At 47.5% G+C, this 20,494-nt stretch overlaps 1 protein-coding gene across 2 annotated transcripts in view; it reads right to left on the bottom strand.

The window, feature by feature from the left end:
- Positions 1-1,393: 1,393 nt before the first annotated feature.
- Positions 1,394-20,494, bottom strand: part of PLR1 (NAD(P)-linked oxidoreductase superfamily protein) — an 80,964-nt gene continuing 61,863 nt past the window's right edge. For both annotated transcript variants that reach the window (XM_087385892.1, XM_087385893.1), the window contains exons 4-8: positions 6,057-6,180; positions 5,752-5,853; positions 2,273-2,424; positions 2,048-2,141; positions 1,394-1,922 (exon numbers count right to left, since the gene is read on the bottom strand). In XM_087385892.1, coding sequence (XP_087242018.1) covers positions 1,737-1,922; positions 2,048-2,141; positions 2,273-2,424; positions 5,752-5,853; positions 6,057-6,180 — 658 coding nt within the window. In that variant the 3' untranslated portion in view covers positions 1,394-1,736. The remainder of the gene's footprint in view (positions 1,923-2,047; positions 2,142-2,272; positions 2,425-5,751; positions 5,854-6,056; positions 6,181-20,494) is intronic.

Genomic DNA, 20,494 nt, shown 5'->3' on the forward strand with positions numbered 1-20,494 from the left:
GCCGCGGAAGATCTCATACTTCCTGTGGCTTCTTACCCACAAAGGTCTTCCAGTGGGGAGCTGGTTGAGGCAGATAGGCCAGGACGGTTGCTGTCAGATTTGCCATGCGGATGAGGAGTCACCAAAACACTGCCTGTGGAGCTGCACGCGCGCCCAGGAAGTGTGGAGGTGGACTTTCGGGCTTCTTGCTCGTGCAGCACCAGAGCTAGGAGTGATCACTTGGGGCGCGTTCTGTTGGTGCAGCACCGCACCTGGTCTTCATCACTTGTTCGAGGCATGCCAGCAGGACCCCACTTTCCTTATCACACAGGGGACGTGGGGGCCGCTCGAGGGTATCCCACAGCACCTAGCAGAGGCTGATACAGGAGTTCGGGAGAGGCAGCCAGTCTGGGAGATTATCAGCAGCATTACAGGATGGCACATCTGGACCTCGCGCTGCGCGCAGATCCTCGGTGGCACCTCCTTATCGACTGCCCAGATCATGGCGGAGATTTGGAGTGAGATTATTCATACCCTCAGAGGCCAGTGGGACCAGATTCAGGGAGACTCCCGGGCCGGTCAGGAGAAGCGGAGACGCTTCCTCCAGGCTTGGGACACACAGAGCCTCTTCTTCGAGCAGACTACGCAGGGCCTTCGGTGGCACTACTCACCACCCCGATGGCTGTTCATTCACACTCAGCATATCCCTCCGTGAGAGTATGATCTATTATGCTACCTTTTGGGCTGCGTCCGGTTTGTGAACGCAGCCCGTCAGCTATAAGCTGACCTCTTGTATCTTGTTCTCGAAGTAATATAATTAGCACTGTTTTTTCGGCAAAAAAAAATGAACCTGTTGTATAGGGGCAGCTTCTTTGCTGAATGGGGGCTCGGGAGCACAGTCATACTTACTTGATCCTGATACCCAGGTAGACACAACAGGCAATGGCTTCCAAACAGACACACACACCACTTGAGATATGAGACAGGACGTTAGCACACAACAAAACAGGAGCAGGTACCATGGGAGGAGCGGCTATGTCTAATTTGCATTAGAGATTGAGCAGCATGCCCTTCTAGAGTGTCCAAGGTATTTCACTGTCTGCTTCCTTGCGTAGCAGGGTCGTACAAGTGCTATGGGCGCACGCATTATCCAACACATGGAAACTCAGAAGCAACAACAACTAGAGCAATAAATGGCATTACACGCGCCATTAGCACTATTAAAGTGGCTCTTGTAGCACGAGCACATTAGCTACTTTTGTAATGCATTTTTTGGTTCCATAGGTTAGAGTCGGCATCCGCTAGATTTTAACATGATGATCGTCATCACCTCTCTCTCTCGCTCCCTTAATCTCTCTCCCTCCCTCCCTCTCCCCCTGGAACACAAATGCATGCAGAAGCATAGAGTCATGTATGCCTGCAATGGAATAACACAACATGATCCCAAGAATTGAAATCCAAATTGCAGTTTCAAGACCATTTACATATCCCTGGTGGATGATTTGATGCAACTGCTCTAAAGGCTCTGGATACGTACTACCTTATTTAAGATGGCTTCTACCTAAAGAGAAAGAACTCACGCCTCTTGAAAATACTTAAGGAAAGATACAATAAGCTTAGCTGGCCTTTCAGCAAGATACAGCCAAGATATTTCCTTCATGTGCAGCCAAGATGCAAATTTATTTACAATAAAGCTACATGCATGAACTTTAAAGGCAACTTACAAGCCAAAAAATGTATTCACCGTGACCTTGATATCATTTGGTTTGAAATATGTTCTGTATCATTCCTCTTGGGATCTTCGAAGCAGTGAATTCCAGTTCACAAACTTCTCCATTACTTAGTTTCCAGCCAACTGCCCCGAGGTTTTCCTCAGCTTGTTGAAGATTTTTTATCCCAGGAATTGGGATTGTTCCTTTACATATACACCAATTTATTGCAACCTGTGGAATAAATCTTTAATGAAATTGTATTGGACGACACATTCCAAGCTATAAGAACATACTTGTTAACTAAATCATGCAAGCTTGGAACTAACAAGGAAAAGAGATTCACTTGATGCTTTTACCTGAGAGACACTTTTTCCTCTTCTCTTTGCTATTACTTTCAGTAACTGCATTAGTGGCTCCAAACCTGGCAGAATCTGGCGGAAAAGTAGACCACTGCATTCACATAGAGTAAAACATGTACTCAAAAGAACGTATGAAAGTTTACAGTAATAAAATCACGAAATTTCTTTTTTAAATCTGCTCAAACAGAAAAATCTTGGCAAGCGAACCTACATAAATCTTACCGAGGCCCCTTGGGAAGGCACATGGGGGAGTATTTTCCCGTCAGCATGCCAAGTCCAAGAGGACTATAAGCAATCACCTTTATTCCCAAATCATCACACACAGACTTTAATTCCATCTGCTCTGTGCCGTTGCTAAGTAGCGAAAATTGCACCTGCTTTTTAAGAAAAAATTAAGAGAAATCCTTTGTAAGAAAGAGAATAATGGTATAGTTTTGTCCCCGCCATCAGGTGAACATGCATACAATTGACGATTAATCCCTTATGGGGCACCAATCATCAAAACATCACACCGCGTCGAAAAAAATTCCAACAACTTTCATGTGGAAGGCTTTTAAAAACAATCCCTTGAAGCATTTTTCAGACCATGTGAATCAAAATTTTAAGATTGCTATCACACGAGGTCAACCAGGTTATCCGAGAGGATCTACTACAGCTACACACATTCCGGACTTGGTTGGGCCCGAGTGATCTTCCAGTGAAGCTGGGCTTCTATAGAGATCACTTCTTACATATCATAGTGGAAGGTTTCATTGATCCACCAGGATACACGCAGATTCACCTACCCCACTCGCTGAGGATCTCTCTTGGGCAGTTCCGGATCTCTTATCACAGACTTCGTATCGAGAGTGGTAGAGCAGAGCGGTTACCGAGGGAGAGGCGCATATGCACACTATGTGACATGCAGGAGGTTGAGACAGAGGAGCATTTCATATTCAGATGTCCTGTTTACTATGAGATCCGAGGGCGTTTCTACTGCCTCTTCAAAGACAGGTACGGGGTTTTGGCCCGTTTCCTCTCCTACCCAGACCAACGATGTTTGGCTGGTTTCATTCATGAGGTGCTCAGACACCGAGATAGGATACTCCGAGCGCGGAGACAAGAGCAGACTTCTCCCCCGACTGATACCTCTCAGAGCTCTATCACGGAGTTTTTTCAGCCAGATCACATAGACCCCCACGAGGCGAGACCTCGATGTGATCGTGACCCGGAGCCTATGACCTGACAGCTCAGACGGAGGGTTGACTCACATATCATACTTGGGGACATCCCCTCCTTGTTTAGGGTCGGAGCCCGACCGACAGAGGTCACAGTGGCCCTGGTTAGACGCAGAGCTACGACCAGGAGACGTACCAAGACTGCACCCTTGGGGGCGTCAGCGCTCTATTGCTAACCTCATGCCTCCACTTCCACAGCCTCATCCATCTTGATGTCCTGCTACCGATGATGATGATGATGATGATGATGGTTATGATGATGTCGACGATGATGCTGAGATTGATTGATTGATATCTACAATCGAGATATGACTATGTTGTACTTAGGATTTAGTACTCCCATTTTGCTTTTTTGCATTCTGCATTGGTATGGATGCTCGTTTAGTAGCTCCACTACCACAGCTCATTGTATCAGGTTTTTCACAGTCTCATAGACCCATCGGTCTTCCAAAGACTTTAATAAACTTTCTTTTTTTCTTTCTTTCTCTCTCTCTCTCTCTCTTCAAGGATGCACAGGCTTGTCTTGCAACATTGTGTCACCGATCGACCCTACGGAACCATCCACATATTATGGATGGGGACCTCACACCCTTGCAAGTAGAGGAGAGGCATACCTTGATACAGCAACAGGACGGAATTGCAAGGAGGGAAAGTGGACAGTGGTTCGTCATGGGTGAGTCGTTATAGGCCCTTGCCGGGCATCTAGTGGCCCCTCTACATAAGGGGAAAGGTCAATGAGACTCAAAGCACCAAGACCTTGACTTGCACTATTTGGAACTGCACCAATATCTTACAGTCAAATCCAGGAAATTTCTCAGAGTCTTACAATAACAAGACATAGCTTTTTATACAGAGGCACACCAGAGCCCAAAACACCCTTTACTAGTGGTGAGTGGATGCACATGGAAGACAACATATAGGGACGAGATGAGGGAGGCAAGTGGAGTACAGGGATCAAGAGGATTGCAGTATTATACAAATCATCCCTCATTGGGGCGATCTCCATTGAGAGGCAGGACATACACACTAGATTTCTATGGATGCGTATCCGACATGCCTCTCGATAGGACCTATTCATAGCAATATGCTACTCTCCCCCTAAGACATACCATCTTGCTAGAGACCTACGAGAACAAGCCAAGGCTTCACCATACACAACCCTATACCCAAACATCATGGATATCTCGAGTCCCAAGGAAGTTCTCCTTGTTGGAGATTTCAACATGATGATAAGTATGCATCAAATATCACTTTTGGATCTCCATGATAATTCTAACTTACAACAAATGTTGATCTAGATGAGGCAGGTATGTCCCGGGCTTCCGTAGACAAGCAAGCCTCAGTCACGTCATATGGGCAGGCATTCGTGGACATGGATAGGATACTTGATCTTATCATCTTATACATGAGATGAATGGCACACCCTTTTTGAACGTGCAACTTAATCTTCTATACAGTCTACTGGGACACGACATGTGTATCCATTTCCTCTCACAGTAGGACCACATGAATACAATGGGCATATCTCCCACATCATGGATACTCAAAGTTAGCTTCTCAAGCATCTCTTATTAGCGCACACATTGCTAGCAACGTCTTACATCCATGTTAGATATTACTTTTTGCTATCTTTATAATGCTGTTTTTTGGTCCCATAAGCGATGTCCATCCCACATCAGACATTAATCCAAATCAGAGTACTGATGCACTCTTTGAACACAAGGTCAATCAACCAAGTCCAGGCTCACGAGACATACAATGCCACACAACTAACAGTAGGAGATCACCGTCTTCTTCTTCACAGAAGAAGAAGTAACAGTGAGACATTGTGACCACAACCCTAACTTTCAAACACGTAAGGTTAGTAGGAGGATGGATGCAGGCCCTAACCCATTCGAGGTACCGTCATGGCAGCCTCTCGACGTTAGCCAGTATCAAGTCAGCCTCAAGTATGCCCTACAGAGAGGTGTTACATGTGCCAGCGACTGATCTCTGATATGTTCCAGGGACATCACAACCCTCGTTGGGATCCTCGTCGGAGCTCAGACCACGCTCCTCAGACACTAGACATGCCACGATATGACATGATAGGATTTACTCCAAACTGCTCTCTCTGAGTCTCACTGTTTCTCACTCTTGGACTTTCGTGTCTCAGTTCATCAATGGTTTTTCCTTTGGAGGTGTGCTAGACACCTCTAGTTTCAACTTTCCCCCCATGGGGTCTTTTTCATGATGGATTTTGGCTCCTTGGTCTCATAGGTTATTAGATAACCTTTCGAGATAAAAATGAACCTTTCTCCAGAGACTGCATCTTAGCTTTCACATATGCATCTTTTCCCATCCGTCGCATGTTTGAGGTATTTTCAGTGCATGATGACAAAGTACTCTCAAAAGGACACAAAATATTTGGCTGGCACACATACATTACATAAAGACGCCATTAATCGAGATGCGAACAAGTCATTTTTCCCAACGAATACATACCTGTGCAGAACTAAGAGGTATACCTCTTTTTTCCAAGTATCTAAACAGTCGCAATAGCTGTTTTGGCCCATAATTACTGACTCCTACAGCCTTGACCAGACCCTGCAATTCAACAAACAGAATCATGGGGTCTAAATACTAAAATTACCTCACATTTTTAAACAAATGATGGTCTCATAAATTTCTTACACTAAAAATGCATCCTAAAAGAAAAGCCTCAGATTCATGCATCTATGACAAGCTCTTTTTGATACTCACATTCCTGAAAAACATATAAGTGGCTTCACAATTGGACCTTTTGTTACCTCCTCATATATGGCAGCTAGGCCATTCCATAGAGCTTGCTCTTGTAGAGGAGCATAGTTTGCTGTGGACCAATGCAACTGTCCTATTGCCAACTGGTCACATTGTAACCGCTTCAAAGAGGATCTGCAATAAGGTTTCTTGTCAAGAATGTAACTCAAAAGCTTCCTTCATGCAAGGAATGTAAGATAAAGATTGGAATGTGCTGGCAAAGTTAGCAAATCTTTTTCAAATGAAAACGCACTGAATCCTGCACTTTAGATTGTCCACAATGTTGATCCTGGTAATACTTAGATGAGCAGACTATAAGATAACGGTTGGAATGTGCAGGCAAATTTAGCAATTCTTTTTCCAATGAAAACGCACTGAATCCTGCACTTTAGATTGTGCACAATATTGTTTTTAGTAATACTTAGATGAGAAGAACTGAGACAAGAGTGTGCACTGTCGTATTAGTAGAGAGGTGACAAGCTGAATCTGGCAGGTCGCACAGCCATCCGGCAGCTTGAGCGACTGTTTGCGTGGTACACCCACCCCCACCTCGTGGCCCTGCGCTGCACCAAACCGTCCGCGTGAGCCCGGAAGCTCTCCACCCCCCTTGGTCGACAGCCCGCCAGCTTGGGCGGTGCAAGAGAGTGGGGGAGATGTCTCAAGCTGGTCGTGGAGGTCGTGAGCAAAAGGAGCCGGTGTAGTAGCAAGGCTATGGAGCCGGAGCCAGTCGTGGTTGCTTTGCAGGCTGGATGGTCTGCTCGCCGAGTGCTTTGCGTAGGTGGAGAGGCTTTTTGGATCCCGGTTGTTGAAGACCGTTGTTAAAAGCGCCGTTCGTTGGAGGCTGAGCTGGGTCGTCGTAGGTCGTCGGCCATTCTGTGGGGACGTGGGCTCGTTGGATCTAGCTGTTGAGCTCGAGCTTGTTTCCCGGCTGCTGAGGGTGCTCCTAAGTCGTTGGCTGGATGTACACTTCGACAGTGTTAGCTCCCAACCTGCACTAGTCTTCCAAGACTGGTTCGTGGTTGGTCTTCTTGACGAACTCGTTCACTTGCACCCAGGAGCAGCAATGGCGGAACCATGGCTACTCGTCAATGCTACCCAATGCTCGAAGTCTGAGGTGAGCCAAGCTCTCGCATCACCGCTCGCCATCCATACGCCTCTCCTTCGCCCTGCAGGTGGCTGACTGTGGTAAGGGCAAACTTGTTAACTTAACTACAGTTAGTTAACCTTAGGTTGGTTGACCTTGGTTAGTTGAACCAGTACCCAGTTAGCCTAGCCCTGGTCCAGTTAGCTTGACCTAATCAGACCAATTTGGTTAGTGTAACTAGATTGGGGCCAGTCCAGCTACTGGTTAGAGCTCAACTACAGACTAACCACACCAGAGCCAGTTAGTCTGGTTAGTGTAACCAGTCGGTTACTCTTGCCACAAAAAAAAAAAGGGGGGGGGAAGAAGAGACAGTTGCAGAGTCAGCCTTTGCCTTCATATTCCACCCATCTGTCAGTCTTTTTATGGCAGAAAATCAGCATAGCAAAAGGGCAAGGCAGCTTCTGCTTCACACCTCCAACAGTGTTTGTTTCTCGGGAGAACTGAACCTTGACAGCGACCCTTGGTCTGGCAAGAAGGGCTCACATGGCAGCACCTTCGACCCCCACTGTGGTTAAGATTATGCTCTCTCCGGAAGACAAGCAGCAGGTCAAGTGTGAAGTAGAGGCTTTGCAGGACAGGGCCCTGGTGGGTCGCATTGTTGGGCTCACCTCGTCAAGGAAACACGTCAGGTATTGGCTTTAGGCGAGCTTAGCCCTAGGGGCTGATCACATCTAGGAGGTCACGATCTATGGGATAGGAGTCTTCCTCATGCAGCTGAACTCCCCCGACACCACGGCCTCCCTCGTCGAGCAGAGCCCTATCCTACTAGGCCCTCATTTCGTCTACTTCCTTCCTTGGTACCATGGCTTCACAGTCGAGGACATGGATTCGACTCATCACGTGCCACGATTCCCAATGACGCTCCGCTTCCCAGGGCTTTCGAAGGAGTACAGATATATTCTTCCTTCCATAGGGAATTGTTTTGGCACAGTGCTAGCATCTCCGCCACAGACAACGGCTTCAATAGTGGCAGACGACGGGGTCCCCCGCCTCCGGGTTATCGCAGAGCATCCAGAGTCCCTCCCAAAGGAGATCCTCCTGGAGACCTTAGATGGAGGCGAGTTTAGACAGCGTGTGGAGATCTCTGGCTTGCCCGGGAAGTGTCTTCGGTGCAGACAGATGGGTCACCTGGCACGGGACTGTTTGGTGGGCAGGGCCCCTCACCAGAGAAGGAGCATAGGGAGGCTCATCGTCGTCCGTCGGCCAGGCCCTAGCAGCAGGCGAGGCAACAGCAGACTCAGACACCTTGGGTCGAGCCCTCCCAAGGGACTTGGACCAAGGTGGAAAAAAATAAGCCCTCCAAATCAGCTCAAAAAAACAAAAGAAGGAGAGTCAAACTTAAAGAGCGCAAGAAGGCGTAGACTTCTTCTTCCCAGGACACAAGGAAGGGGAAGGTGCCCGTGGAGTCCCAGAACCGGACACAAATGGAGGAGACCTTTTTCGATGTCCCCTCGGACCCGCACGCGACAGTAGAGCAGAGTACCCAGGTTCCCGTTCAGCAGGAGTCTGGATCCTCAGCAGAGTCGGCTCCGGAGGTCCCTCTGCCTCCCCCACCTCCTCCTCCCGAGGTCACCCCTTCCCCCCAGCTGCTATACCTCTCACCTCCCCACCCCCCACCCCCCCGCCTCTCCTTCTCGCTGAAGGATCGATAAACGAGAGAGCAAGCACAAGATTCAAGAGTCAATGGATATCAGCCGTCGTCATGTCAACTAGATAGATGAAAAGAAAAGTACATAGTACTTCAAGGTAGACCCTAGGACTAAGTGTCCTAGGTGTCACATAGGACTAAATGTCCTATGTGGCATAAAAGGCACTAAAACTCTAAGTGCCTATTACTATGCCTACAAGGCACATACCATGGCCCATAGGGCATCACTAGAACTGGGAGAAGATGACCTACAAACCCCCCTCCATGGTATGGGCTGAAGTATCCTGGAAACATCTCAGAATACCTGGTATTTTTTTGTCATGGTGGCACATGTTCATCCAAAAGGATATAGCCACCTATGAATGTACAAGGTATGTCAGATCATGTAACAAAGGGAATCAAGTGTAAAGCCTCTCGGAAGACTTCGAACTTTGGACAAGGAAGTGCCTTTGTAAACATATCTGCTATGTTGTCCTCTGTGGGAAGGTAGGACAACTCTCTGTCTCCTGCTGACAACCGCTCTCGAACATAATGATAGTGAACTTCAATGTGCTTGGTACGCGCATGAAACACTGGATTACGCGCAATGGCCAAAGCACTCTGGCTGTCAATGTAAACCATAGTGGAGGATGTCTGGCGAATACCAAGGTCTATAAGTAATTGTCGAAGCCAGACACACTCTACTAGAGCGGTGAGGGCTGCCCTGTACTCAGCCTCACGGCTAGATGTGGCAACTGTTGGTTGCTTCTTGCTGAGCCAAGAGATACATGTACTGCCGAGCAAAAAACGATTGCCGGTATGTGATACTCTGGTGTTAGAATCTGAGATATCTAAAGACTCTCTTCATTGCCTGCCAATGCTGTGAACTGGGCATGTGCATGAACCTGCTGAGCTGAGATACTGCATACTGTAAGTCAGGTCTGGTGTGACATAAGTAAATGAGACATCCAACAGCCTGCTGGTAAAGAGAGATATCACATGGTGGGCTCCCATCATGAGCTGAAAATTTGAAGCCAGGGTCCATTGAGTAGAGATTGCCTTGCAATCCTCGAACTGAAAATGATCAAGGAGCTGTCCAATATACTTGGACTGTGACATCATGATACCCATCTCAACATGAGCAAACTGAATGCCCAAATAATAGTGTAGCTGTCCCATGTCTGACATTTCAAAAGCCTGCTGCAAATCAGCCTTGAAAGCTGCAATATGTTGAGTATCTGGGCCCGTGATTAGCATATCATCCACATATAAAATCAGCACTAAAAAATCAGATCCACTCCCACGGACATAAAGAGTGGGCTCTATGGGGCTATTCTAAAAACCAAGGGATAGTAAGTGTGCATGAATTTTGGCATACCATGCCCTGGGTGCCTGCTTCAAACCATAAAGGGCTTTTCTAAGCCGGCATACCTTGTTTTCAGAATTAACAACCTCAAAGCCAAGAGGTTGTGTCACATAAACTTCTTCTTGCAGATCCCCATGAAGAAAAGCAGTCTTGATGTCAAGCTGGTGCACTTGCCAATGGTGATAGGCTGCAATGGCAATGACACATCTGATAGTAGTAATCCGAGATGTGGGAGCAAAGGTCTCCTCAAAGTCAATGCCTTGTTGTTGGGCATACCCTTTTGAACAAACGGGCTTTGTGTCGATCTATACTGCCATCAGATTTCCTTTTTAATTTGTAGACCCACCGGGTGCTAATGGCATGCTTGCCGAGAGGGAGATCTACTAATTCCCATGTGTCATTTTTGGCAATGGATTGTAACTCAGCTCTCATTGCATCCATCCACTCTTTGCTGTCAAAAGCATCTTTATGGCACAAAGGCTCTTCATTGCAAGCTGTAGCAAGGAGTGCAAACTCAAGAAAGTGACCATGCATCTGTCTATTCCCTGATCTTGTCTGGGCAGCAAAAGGTTGATCTTGTTTGCTGTCCCTCAATGTATCAAGAAGCCATCTGGGAACTTGCCTTTGCTGTCTATTGACAGCTCTTTCTTCAATCACTGCATCATGAATAGTGGGATCATTTTGTGCTGGAAGAGAAACCTGCAAATCAGCATGGGGTACTGGTTGATCATTGCTTGTTGGAGGGCCTGCAGGAGGCTCATGTTGCTGGTCAAAAACCCCCTCTGAGGAAGGCAGAGGTAACCAAGAGTCAAAGGCATCAAACATGTCAACTTCTAGCTTAGCTTTGCAGTCTACAAGAGGAGAAGCCAAATGTTCAGCAATGTGGTACTGACAAGCTGAGAATTTGGCACCACCTCATCAATATTGGCAAAATGTTCCATGAGGTCCTTGACCTTTGTCAGGTATGCATCCATAGAGTCACCTTCATTCATACTGACTTCCTGCAATTGCCTTCTTAAATAATTGCCTTCTTAAATATGCAACACGTGCCTCATTGCGAATCTGATAAATAGAAGCCAATTTGTCCCAAGCATCCTTTGCTGTCCTGCAAGACCGGATGTGTGGAATAATGATTCTCTTACATGATAAAGCAATACATGAATGTGCATTTGCATCTCTTGCATCCCATCTTGATTGTTCCTGAGTTGGAGGAGCAGCAGCAGGGGTGCTAGAGGATAAGGCATCAGGAGTAGTACCCTCTACAGAGGGACCAGCAGTAGGGGCCACCACTATAGCATTGGCTAGCCTCAGATCAACCCCAGAAACAATATTCCAAAAGTGTCTTGCAACAAGAATATGTTTCATGAGATAAGACCACATCGGATAGTTGGTCCCATCCAATTTATCATCCTCACAAAGAATGCCAAATAAGTCGTGATTGTTCCCAGCCATTGTAAATAGCACTGATAGAAATGCACTGACAAAGTGACCAAGGATAGCCTCAAGGCTTTAAACTGCAAAAATATGTCTTACTGTCCCAAATACCTGTGAGCCAACAATAGATATTTCCAGGAGGCTGCACTGGGCCTCAAGGCAACATGGTGCCTTTTCTTGCTCAGATGATAAAATAGAAATAGCAAAAAGACTGAAAATATGTGCAGCAAGGTATAGGAACTGAGATACCAGCTGAAATTGAGCTCCCAACACAAAAGCCCTAAATTTTGTTGGCCTGAGTGATTGACGTGGCAGAGTGTGACAGTCCTGAACCTGAATTTTACTGAAAACTGCAAATTTTGGAAGGATTTCAGTTGTCAACCTTGTCCAAAGTGTTGTATTGACAGAAGGTCCAAATGTCAAAAGCCCTAAATTTTCCTGTTGGAAATTAGGGTTTGACAGTAAAAACTGTCAAAAAATAGTAAGAGACAGCAAATGTTGCTTGTAAATCAGCTTTTGGTCCCCTGAACTTAAGGCTGAAACCCAAAAGACCTCTGTAGGTAGAATATGACAGACCACAGAGCTGCTGCAGCAGGTTGAAGTGCAAAAAGTGGCTGGAGCAGAGCTGGAACAGCCCTCAAACACCTCGAAATGTGAGCGTGGCTGCAAATGTCTCCTGTGGAGGGCTCTGGACAGGTCGCGACAGGAGGATGCCTCCTCCTGATGGCTCTGGAGAGGTCACGGGATCTGGGCGCCTAGATCTGAGTCTGGTTGAGGTCGCGGGAGTTGGGCGCCTGGATCTGCAGCACAAAAATGGCGACAGATGGCCACAGGTGCTGTAGAAGACCTCGAAAAGGCTGCAGCAGGGCCTAGAAGTAGTCGCCTCTGCTGGAAAGCAGCAATGAGGTAATTTATGGCGACAAAATGGCTCTGGAAGCCTTAGACAGCAGTTGAAGAGCCTCGAACAGGCTGGAACAGTGACGACCAGCAGAGCAGCAGACTCCCAATGAGCAATGGAGGACTCGGGGGGCTGAGGAGAGCTGGAAGACAAAAGCAATACCCGCTGATGATACCACTGAAGGATTGATAAACGAGAGAGCAAGCACAAGATTCAAGAGTCGATGGATATCAGCCGTCACGTCAACTAGATAGATGAAAAGAAAAGTACATAGTACTTGAAGGTAGACCCTAGGACTAAGTGTCCTAGGTGTCACATAGGACTAAATGTCCTATGTGCCATAAAAGGCACTAAAACTCTAAGTGCCTATTACTATGCCTACCAGGCACATACCATGGCCCATAGGGCATCACTAGAACTGGGTCATCGGGGCCTTTTTCTCAGCTTCCAAGTCCTAAGCCCCACCCTGGTCATCCTCTGCCCAGAGAGTTTTGGAGGCTAGGACCGTGGAACTACCTAGAGATTCCGGACAGATACCCACTTGCTCTCGAGGTGTCAGTCCTGATTTTACAGCCCCGAAAAGGGGGTTCCATAGGAGTGTATGGCTCTCGCACTCGTCCCTTCTGAGGGTTCCATTTCTCAGCTAGTGGGGAGGAGCAGTGGACCCCCACGCTATTTGATCTGATGATGGGGCAGCAGATGTTCAACATGATGGAGAAGTGGCTAGGCCCGCAGGGGAGGGAACTGTGGGTCTCCCATGGGAAGACTACCACTTTTCAGTTGGGTTTTTCTACAGATAGACGGGACTTGGGAGCAGCTATTTGTGTGCTTCGCCTAGGTCCTAAGGTTTTGCTTAAGCAGGCATCATACTGGACACTACAGCAGTGCATGGGTAGGCTTGGAGTCAAGGCCTCCTTCTTGATGCAGTGGGCCGTTAAGGTAGGCATCGAGCCGGTTACGCCACTAGTTCGGCACCGAGTGGATTTGGACTACTACTCCAAACCACCGGCGAAGTCACAGATGTCAGAGGTAGTAGTGCAGGCTCCTTCGCACAGGAGAGCCTTGTTTTCCACCCCCCCCGCCTCCCCTGGTGGGTTGGAACGTGCATGGACTTCACGATCGGGCACGTCAGCAATCCCAACACTTGTTACTTCGTTAGGAGTTACAAAGAGCAGTGGTTCACAGGGCAGTGGATTTCCTTTTGGTTCACGAGCATATGTTTTCTGCCTTGGACATCATACGTAGACTCCACCTCCTTCCTGGGAGAGGACTGGAGATCTGGTCTCCCCTTCAAGAGACAGAGAGAGCTTTGAGGCATGACTTAGCCTCCATTGAGCGTCTCAGGGAGCAGGACACTGAGTCCCAATGGCTTGCTGACAGATATGAGTGTGCACATCTGGAGCTTCAAGACACGGAGTTGAGGAGAGTTGAGTATTCTTACCATTCCGCTCATGCTAGTTGGGTACAGCAGGGGGATAGGATGAGCCGCCAGTTCTTTCAAGCCATGGGGCCTAGGTCCACAGGGGCCCAGTTGCAAAGACTGAGAGACGCTAGCGGCAGGGTGGTTTCGGACCCTCGTGAGATTGGCTTCGGGTTTCTATCGACACCTTTTTCAGGCGGAGGAAGAGTCCCCCCAGGTGCAAGCGGCCCGCGAGGAGGTATGGGAGCATGTCCCAACTATGGTCTCTCAGGGCGTGAGCAGCCAGTTGGATTCTCCCTTCACAGATGACGAGCTTCGGGAAGCTCTCAAGGCACTTCCGACTCATGAGTGCCCAGGGGAGGATGGGCTGTCCCCGGTCTTCTTCAGGAGCTTTTGGCCCATTGTGCACACCCCCCCTTCGGCTGGCCTTTCAGAACATTCGACAATGGAGACCGATCACTCTACTAGACACCGCATACAAGATCTTAGCCAAGGTCTTGAGTTTGCGGCTACGACCCCATCTAGTCAACATCATCCACGACACGCAGACACGTTTTGTCCAGGAGCGTAGCATCCTCGACAACATCTTCACCTTTTAGGAGGCGTTGGATTGGGCCAGGGAGGAGGCGCAGCCCCTTGTGATCCTACTGCTGGATTTTGAGAAGGCCTACGATCGGGTAGAGTGGTCCTTCTTGGAGGGCAAGATGCAGAGATTAGGCTTCTCAGACAGTTGGATTAGAGGGGTCTCCGCCTTGTATGCAAGGAGTTCCAGTCAGATGTTGATTGGTGGGTTCACCGGGGAGGCCTTCCCGCTCACCCGCTCCATGAGACAGGGCTATGGCTCCCTTCCTCTTTCTCTTTGTCGCGGAGGCGTTGGGCTATTTCCTGAGGTCGCAGACGGTTGGCCTCAGAGGAATGAGACTACCGATTAGACAGGAAGAGGAGCTTCTGGACTCAGGGTTCGCAAATGATACGGCCTTGTATGTGGAGGGTTCGGAGGAGAGCCTGGATGCGGTCAGGGGGGCTCTAGAGGTTTATTGCATCGCCTCAGGGGCAAGGCTCAACTGGGGCAAATCAGTCGGTTTTCTTTCAATGACTCAGGAGTCCCAGGAGATTCTTCGGTGGGGCGCATTGGTAGGCTTCAGGTGGATCCCGAGTGGCTAGTCGGCGAGGTACTTGGGATGCCGTGTGGGCATTGACATCTCCGTAGAGCAGTAGACAGCCCCGGTCCTCGAAAGCGTGAGGCACAAGCTTCTTTCCTGGAGCTCAGCCAAACTCTCTCTGGCAGGCAGGCCTTGGTGGCTAACCAGGTCCTGTTGGCCACAGCCTGGTACATAGCCTCTTGCTGGTGTTTTCACAGGGGTTGCATGGGACAGTTGAGACGCTTGGTCCGTAACTTCCTTTGGGCAGGATCAGATGGCACTCGCAACACCAGAGCTAGAGTTGCGTGGCAAACAGCTACCATAGGCACAGGGAGGCTTGGGTATTATAGATCCATAGATGCAGAGCAAAGCCCTGTTGGGCAAGTTGATAGTAGGGGTCTCACTCTAGGCATGGAGCCCTGGAAACTTCTCTTGCAGCGCGGTCTCTTGAGGAACACCCCCCGCACAGGTGGTCAGTAGCAGTCGTCCCACATGTGGATCTTTTCAGAGGCCCCTCTCACGGGGAAGGGCTCACCCCTGATGAGGAGTCTCTTGAGGGTCTGGCAACAGCATTGAGCTTCACTTGACTACTCCCCCCCCTTCTCACCATCCCCCTCAGTCGAGAGAGGATAGTGTCTGGGAGACAGTGGCCAGCATCACGGCCTGGAACATCTGGGTGGCCCGTTTGCAACTGGGTCATGGGCCAGCACCATGTTCCTCCGACGGCTACACTGGTTGCCATTTGGCAGGATATCATTTATAGGCTGCGATCCATTTGGGAGCGCGGCATTCCAGGTTCTCGAGCTACCGACGATAGGCGGGCACATTTCTACAAGGCTTGGCCTGCAGAGTATTTTATGATCTCACGCCGTGAGGGATTCGCTCGCTGTATAGTCCACCACCGTGGTTGTTAGCCCCTATTACAGAGAATCCCTAGGCAACGAGCTGGGATCTCTGGCAACAAGCGGGTTTTCTTTCAGCCTGGTTTTGCCAATTTGTATGGTTGGATTTTAAGCATTAATAGAAGTTCCTTTTCTCTGTAAAAAAAGAACTGAGACAGCTGCTAGCAGTTTTATGTCCCATTCCTAAGGCAGCTGGCCCCTCAAAAACTCGAACTCATTAATCTCTCTCTCCCTCTTTACAGAAAATTATTGCACATCCCAGGCTAAGAATGGAGTACAAAAAAATGCATATTTATGAAAAGGAGATAGAGGAGGCAATGGCACAAGGGCAAATGCCTTCAACATGTCAAGAAATGAGCAAATACAATTCAAGAAAAACCAAGGCTGCCAATACCCGAGTTCTATGCATAGAAGGGCTGGCATGCTGGGAGCCTAAAAGAAAAGATTATACCATCAAGTTAAAATCCCCCAGATTGACTGGGACTCCGAAGACATAGCTTTTATTGTCCAAAAGAGGGCACAAGCACAAGTTATTTTCAATGACAAGATGGCAAGAAGCAAGCTTCTCAAGCAAACTAACAAGCTGAGAGGTACCAAGCTATGGATCTCGGAGGATCTTAACCCGATTCAGCTCAAGGAAAAAGTTACAGAATGGCTAACGTGAAGGATGCTCAGAAGGAAGGAAAGTGGGCTGTTTACAGAGATGGGAAGGCATTAATCAAAAACTTCAAGTGCATACTCAACTGAGTCCGCCTTCAAATGAAGGTCGCTTATCTCCACATTAGATAATAGCTAGCCATAATAATTTCGGAGATGCTATATGCATTCCCAAGAGATGCCTTGTGTACCTCTAGTATACAGATGTAGTGACTACTATTGTATTTTGTCTCATATACCCATGCAGCCTCTTTGTTGGAGAAATCATAGCCAAAGAGTGTGTTTTGGTGTGTTTACTAGGAGTTCCAGTAGTGGTTCTATGTGTGAGTGCCATGTGTCACTTTGGAAGTTATCCCATATACATTTGGTACTATGAGTGTGTCTGCCTATTCTATAAAGGCTTATAGTTCACATGTCACATCAATGAATGAAAGCCTTCGAGCTCGTTTAGTCATGTGAGTACTTTGTATTTTCATTCTGTCTTCATGTAAGTACCATTCCTTCTCACCTTGCCTACCTTCTCTCTCTCTCTCTCCCTCAACACCATGTTTCTAACATGGTATCAAAGTAGGTCGGCCCTACCCTAACCTGTCCTGCCACATCATCTGCCCAAACCCTAATTCTGTAGAAACTTCCCGTATGTTGTCTCCTCCTGGTCGCCTCTCCTTTTTCATTCGTTTGCACCCGTTTTGAATCTCCACTACTTGCCACCTCTGTTCGGCGGGCTGTCTCGGAACTGTAGCTAAGGACTTGGCAGCCTCTTTGTTTGCTGGTCGGCTTATTTCTCAAGGCGCGCTTGCATGTGTGGTCACCCGAGGCCGTTGTGGAGCTTTCCATCGCCGGAAATTAGTGTTTTGGTTCTACTTCGAAGTGTTTGAAGCCACCTCCAAGCAGTTCCAACATCCACAAGTGCTGAGTTTTGATATGGTTCTACATTTCGGGGCACCCTCTTGCTCTGTTTTGATCAGGGTTTGCATTTTGGAGCACCTAAAGCCACGGACTAGCTGTTGCAATGCCTACAGGAGCATTTACAGCGAGCTTGGCGCCTGCCTTGAGGAAGCCCTCTTCCATCATGACTCGTCTCCAAGCTCCCTGCTTGTGAAGAAGTCCAAGGGGGAACGATTCCCAACATGGCAAACAAAGATGTAGTTTCTTCTTATGCGTGAAGGAGTTTGGGACGTCGTTGAGGAAGAACATCTTGATACAACTACTCAGCAAGAACACAAAGTATGGAAGCATTGGTCTTTGCTTGGCCGACTCTTGGCCGACTCTCTCATTCATCATGTGGATTTCAAGTCAACTACTAAGGAGATTTGGGATCGCCTTGAGAGCTTATTTGGCAACAAAATCACCAACTCTAAAGTCTTTTTGAAACTCAAGTTCTATGATTTGAAAATGGAAGAGAGTGAAGAGTTAAGGGGTGTTAGAATTATTGTTATAATTTAGCAGTGACCAATGTAATGTAATAAGTAGGTTAGGGGCACTTTTCCCTCATTTTAGAGGTTTTCCCCCCCTAACCACAGTTAGTTCACTAACTACGGTTAGTGAAGGATAAGGTTTTGTCACTTAGACAAAACCTATCCCACTCTTCAATTGTATCACACTCTTCTATTGCAACTATTGCTTTCAGCTCTCACTCTCCTACTCTCTTGCTCTCTTGCTCACACACTCTGCTCTCTCTCCCTTAGTACTCACATTTGGTATCACAGCAGCAAGACCCTGCTCTTAGCTTCCTTGCCCGCAAGCTCCCTACCCAGCCACCCTGCTCCCTACTCTTTCTGCTCGTCGTCCGTACAGTCATGCGCTGACTGTCCGTACAACTTCCATACGGATTTTTAGAGATTACCGTTGTACCATCGTTTACTGCGCCGTACTACATGTTCTGTACGTACCTGCGCCATACTACCCGTTCCATATAGACCTACACCATACTGCAGTTCCTACGTAGTACTTGTCCGTACATTCGCCGTACAACCGTCAAGGCATACAGATTTTGTACAGCTGACTGAACTCTCCGTACAGGTCGACCGTACTGTACCAGTGACCGTATTGTACCATCGACCGTACTGTATCAACGATCGTACTGTACCAGCCTCCATACTGTACCAACCTCCGTACAAATCTGCGCCAGCTTTAACAAAGAGTACGAGCTCTTCTTGTCTGCCGTACATCACACGTGGGTGTTTTTGAGTTGAGTGGACATTGCAAAGGACATTGGTTTTGTTGCATGTATCTCTGTTTGCATCTCTGTTTGCAAAGAAATTGGGAATTCTGAATCATTTGCAGACACATTACAATTTTGGGGCTTTTGTAAAATTTTTGGCACACATTGCAAGCAAATTGCAAAGATTGGCCAAGAAATTGGGGCTTTTGCAGGAGATTCACTATTTGGGTGAAATTTGGCTCAATTTCAACTCGAAATTTGGGGCTTTTAGTTTTGCACTGCAATTTCTTGCATTTTTGGGGCTTTTAGACCATTTGCCCCTTTCTAGTTGCAATTTCAAGCCACAAATTAGGACTTTGGTGTTGGGAGAGCAATTTTGCAAGTTTCAGTTCACACTGCCTTTCTGCAAGTGTTTTGAAGCACTTTTGGCAGGTTTTGGGAGAGATTGGATGCTCTGGCAGATTTCTGACAGAGACATTACAGAGATTTGAGTTGCATTTTCAGCAAGTGTTTGGCCGTATTTTTTTTTGGGAATTGTGCACTCCATCCCCAGCAAGGGAATTCAGATTTGCATTTGTTGTATTTTCTTTCTCAAACACGGCCCAGCAAAATCAGAATGATTTCCAGTTCAGTGGTCTCTCACAAGAGGATAAGCTGGATGGTTCTAGCTACTCCCTCTTGAGTTTTATGGTACGCAACATTCTGATTTCCCGTAATTTGTGGGACTATGTAAATGGGGATGAGATCCGGCCAGCAAATGTGGCACCTAATACCCCTCCCCAGCAAGGAGGAGGCAGAGGTCGTGCACAGGGTACAGCTGCAGGACAAGTTATTGATGCAGCTATAGCTTCTACTCCAGAGCAAAAGAGATGGGATTCACGTGATGCTTTAGCTTTGTCGTGTATTCCTCTTTCAGTAAAGAGATTCATCATTCCGCATATCCGGTCGTGTAAGACCTCAAAGGCAGCATGGGATATTTTGGAGAGCATGTATGCAGCTCGGAATGATGCCAGGGTGTCTTTTTTGAAAAGAGAATTGTCTCATACACATATGGAAGAGGGTGACTCCATGTCAGTGCACCTCACAAAGCTACAAGATTTACGAGAGCAATTGCTGAATATTAATGAGATCATTCCTGATTCAGAGATGATTACCACTACTCTGAATTCTCTTCCTGAGTCTTATCTCAGCTTTCATACCTCGCTAAATTTATCATTGAGGGGGGTTGCAAATCCTCTCAATTTTCACGAGTTGATAGGACTTCTGTTGCAGGAAGAGCAGACCAGGAAAAACATGGCTTCACGAGCAGGTGAACATGCCATGCTTTCAAAATTCAAGCCTAAAGGAAAGGGACAAGCAAAGACATCAGCAAATCAGCCTTCCAGTGGTTCAGGACAGTCTTCTCAAAAGGCTAAGGGTGATGCAAGTAAGCCCAAGAAGAAGGGTATATGTCATTACTGCAAAAAGCGAGGTCATTACATTGGAGAATGCAAGAAGAGGCTTGCAAAAGAAAAGAAAAACAGCTCCGGTATGGCTGTTTCAGATTCAGCTCCTCATGCATCTGACAATGAGGAAGCTACAGCCAACTTTGTGGAACACGACTATGCCTTCTTGTCTTGCATTTTAGACTCTCAGTTGGCTGCTCCGAATATTACAGCCACTTGTAATGATGACTCTTATGCTTTTCTGACATGC

Source organism: Dipteris shenzhenensis, chromosome 15 (genome assembly GCF_047967505.1).
Source record: "Dipteris shenzhenensis isolate YYH24624 ecotype China chromosome 15, Dip_SZ_1.0, whole genome shotgun sequence".
NCBI classification, from domain to species: domain Eukaryota; kingdom Viridiplantae; phylum Streptophyta; class Polypodiopsida; order Gleicheniales; family Dipteridaceae; genus Dipteris; species Dipteris shenzhenensis.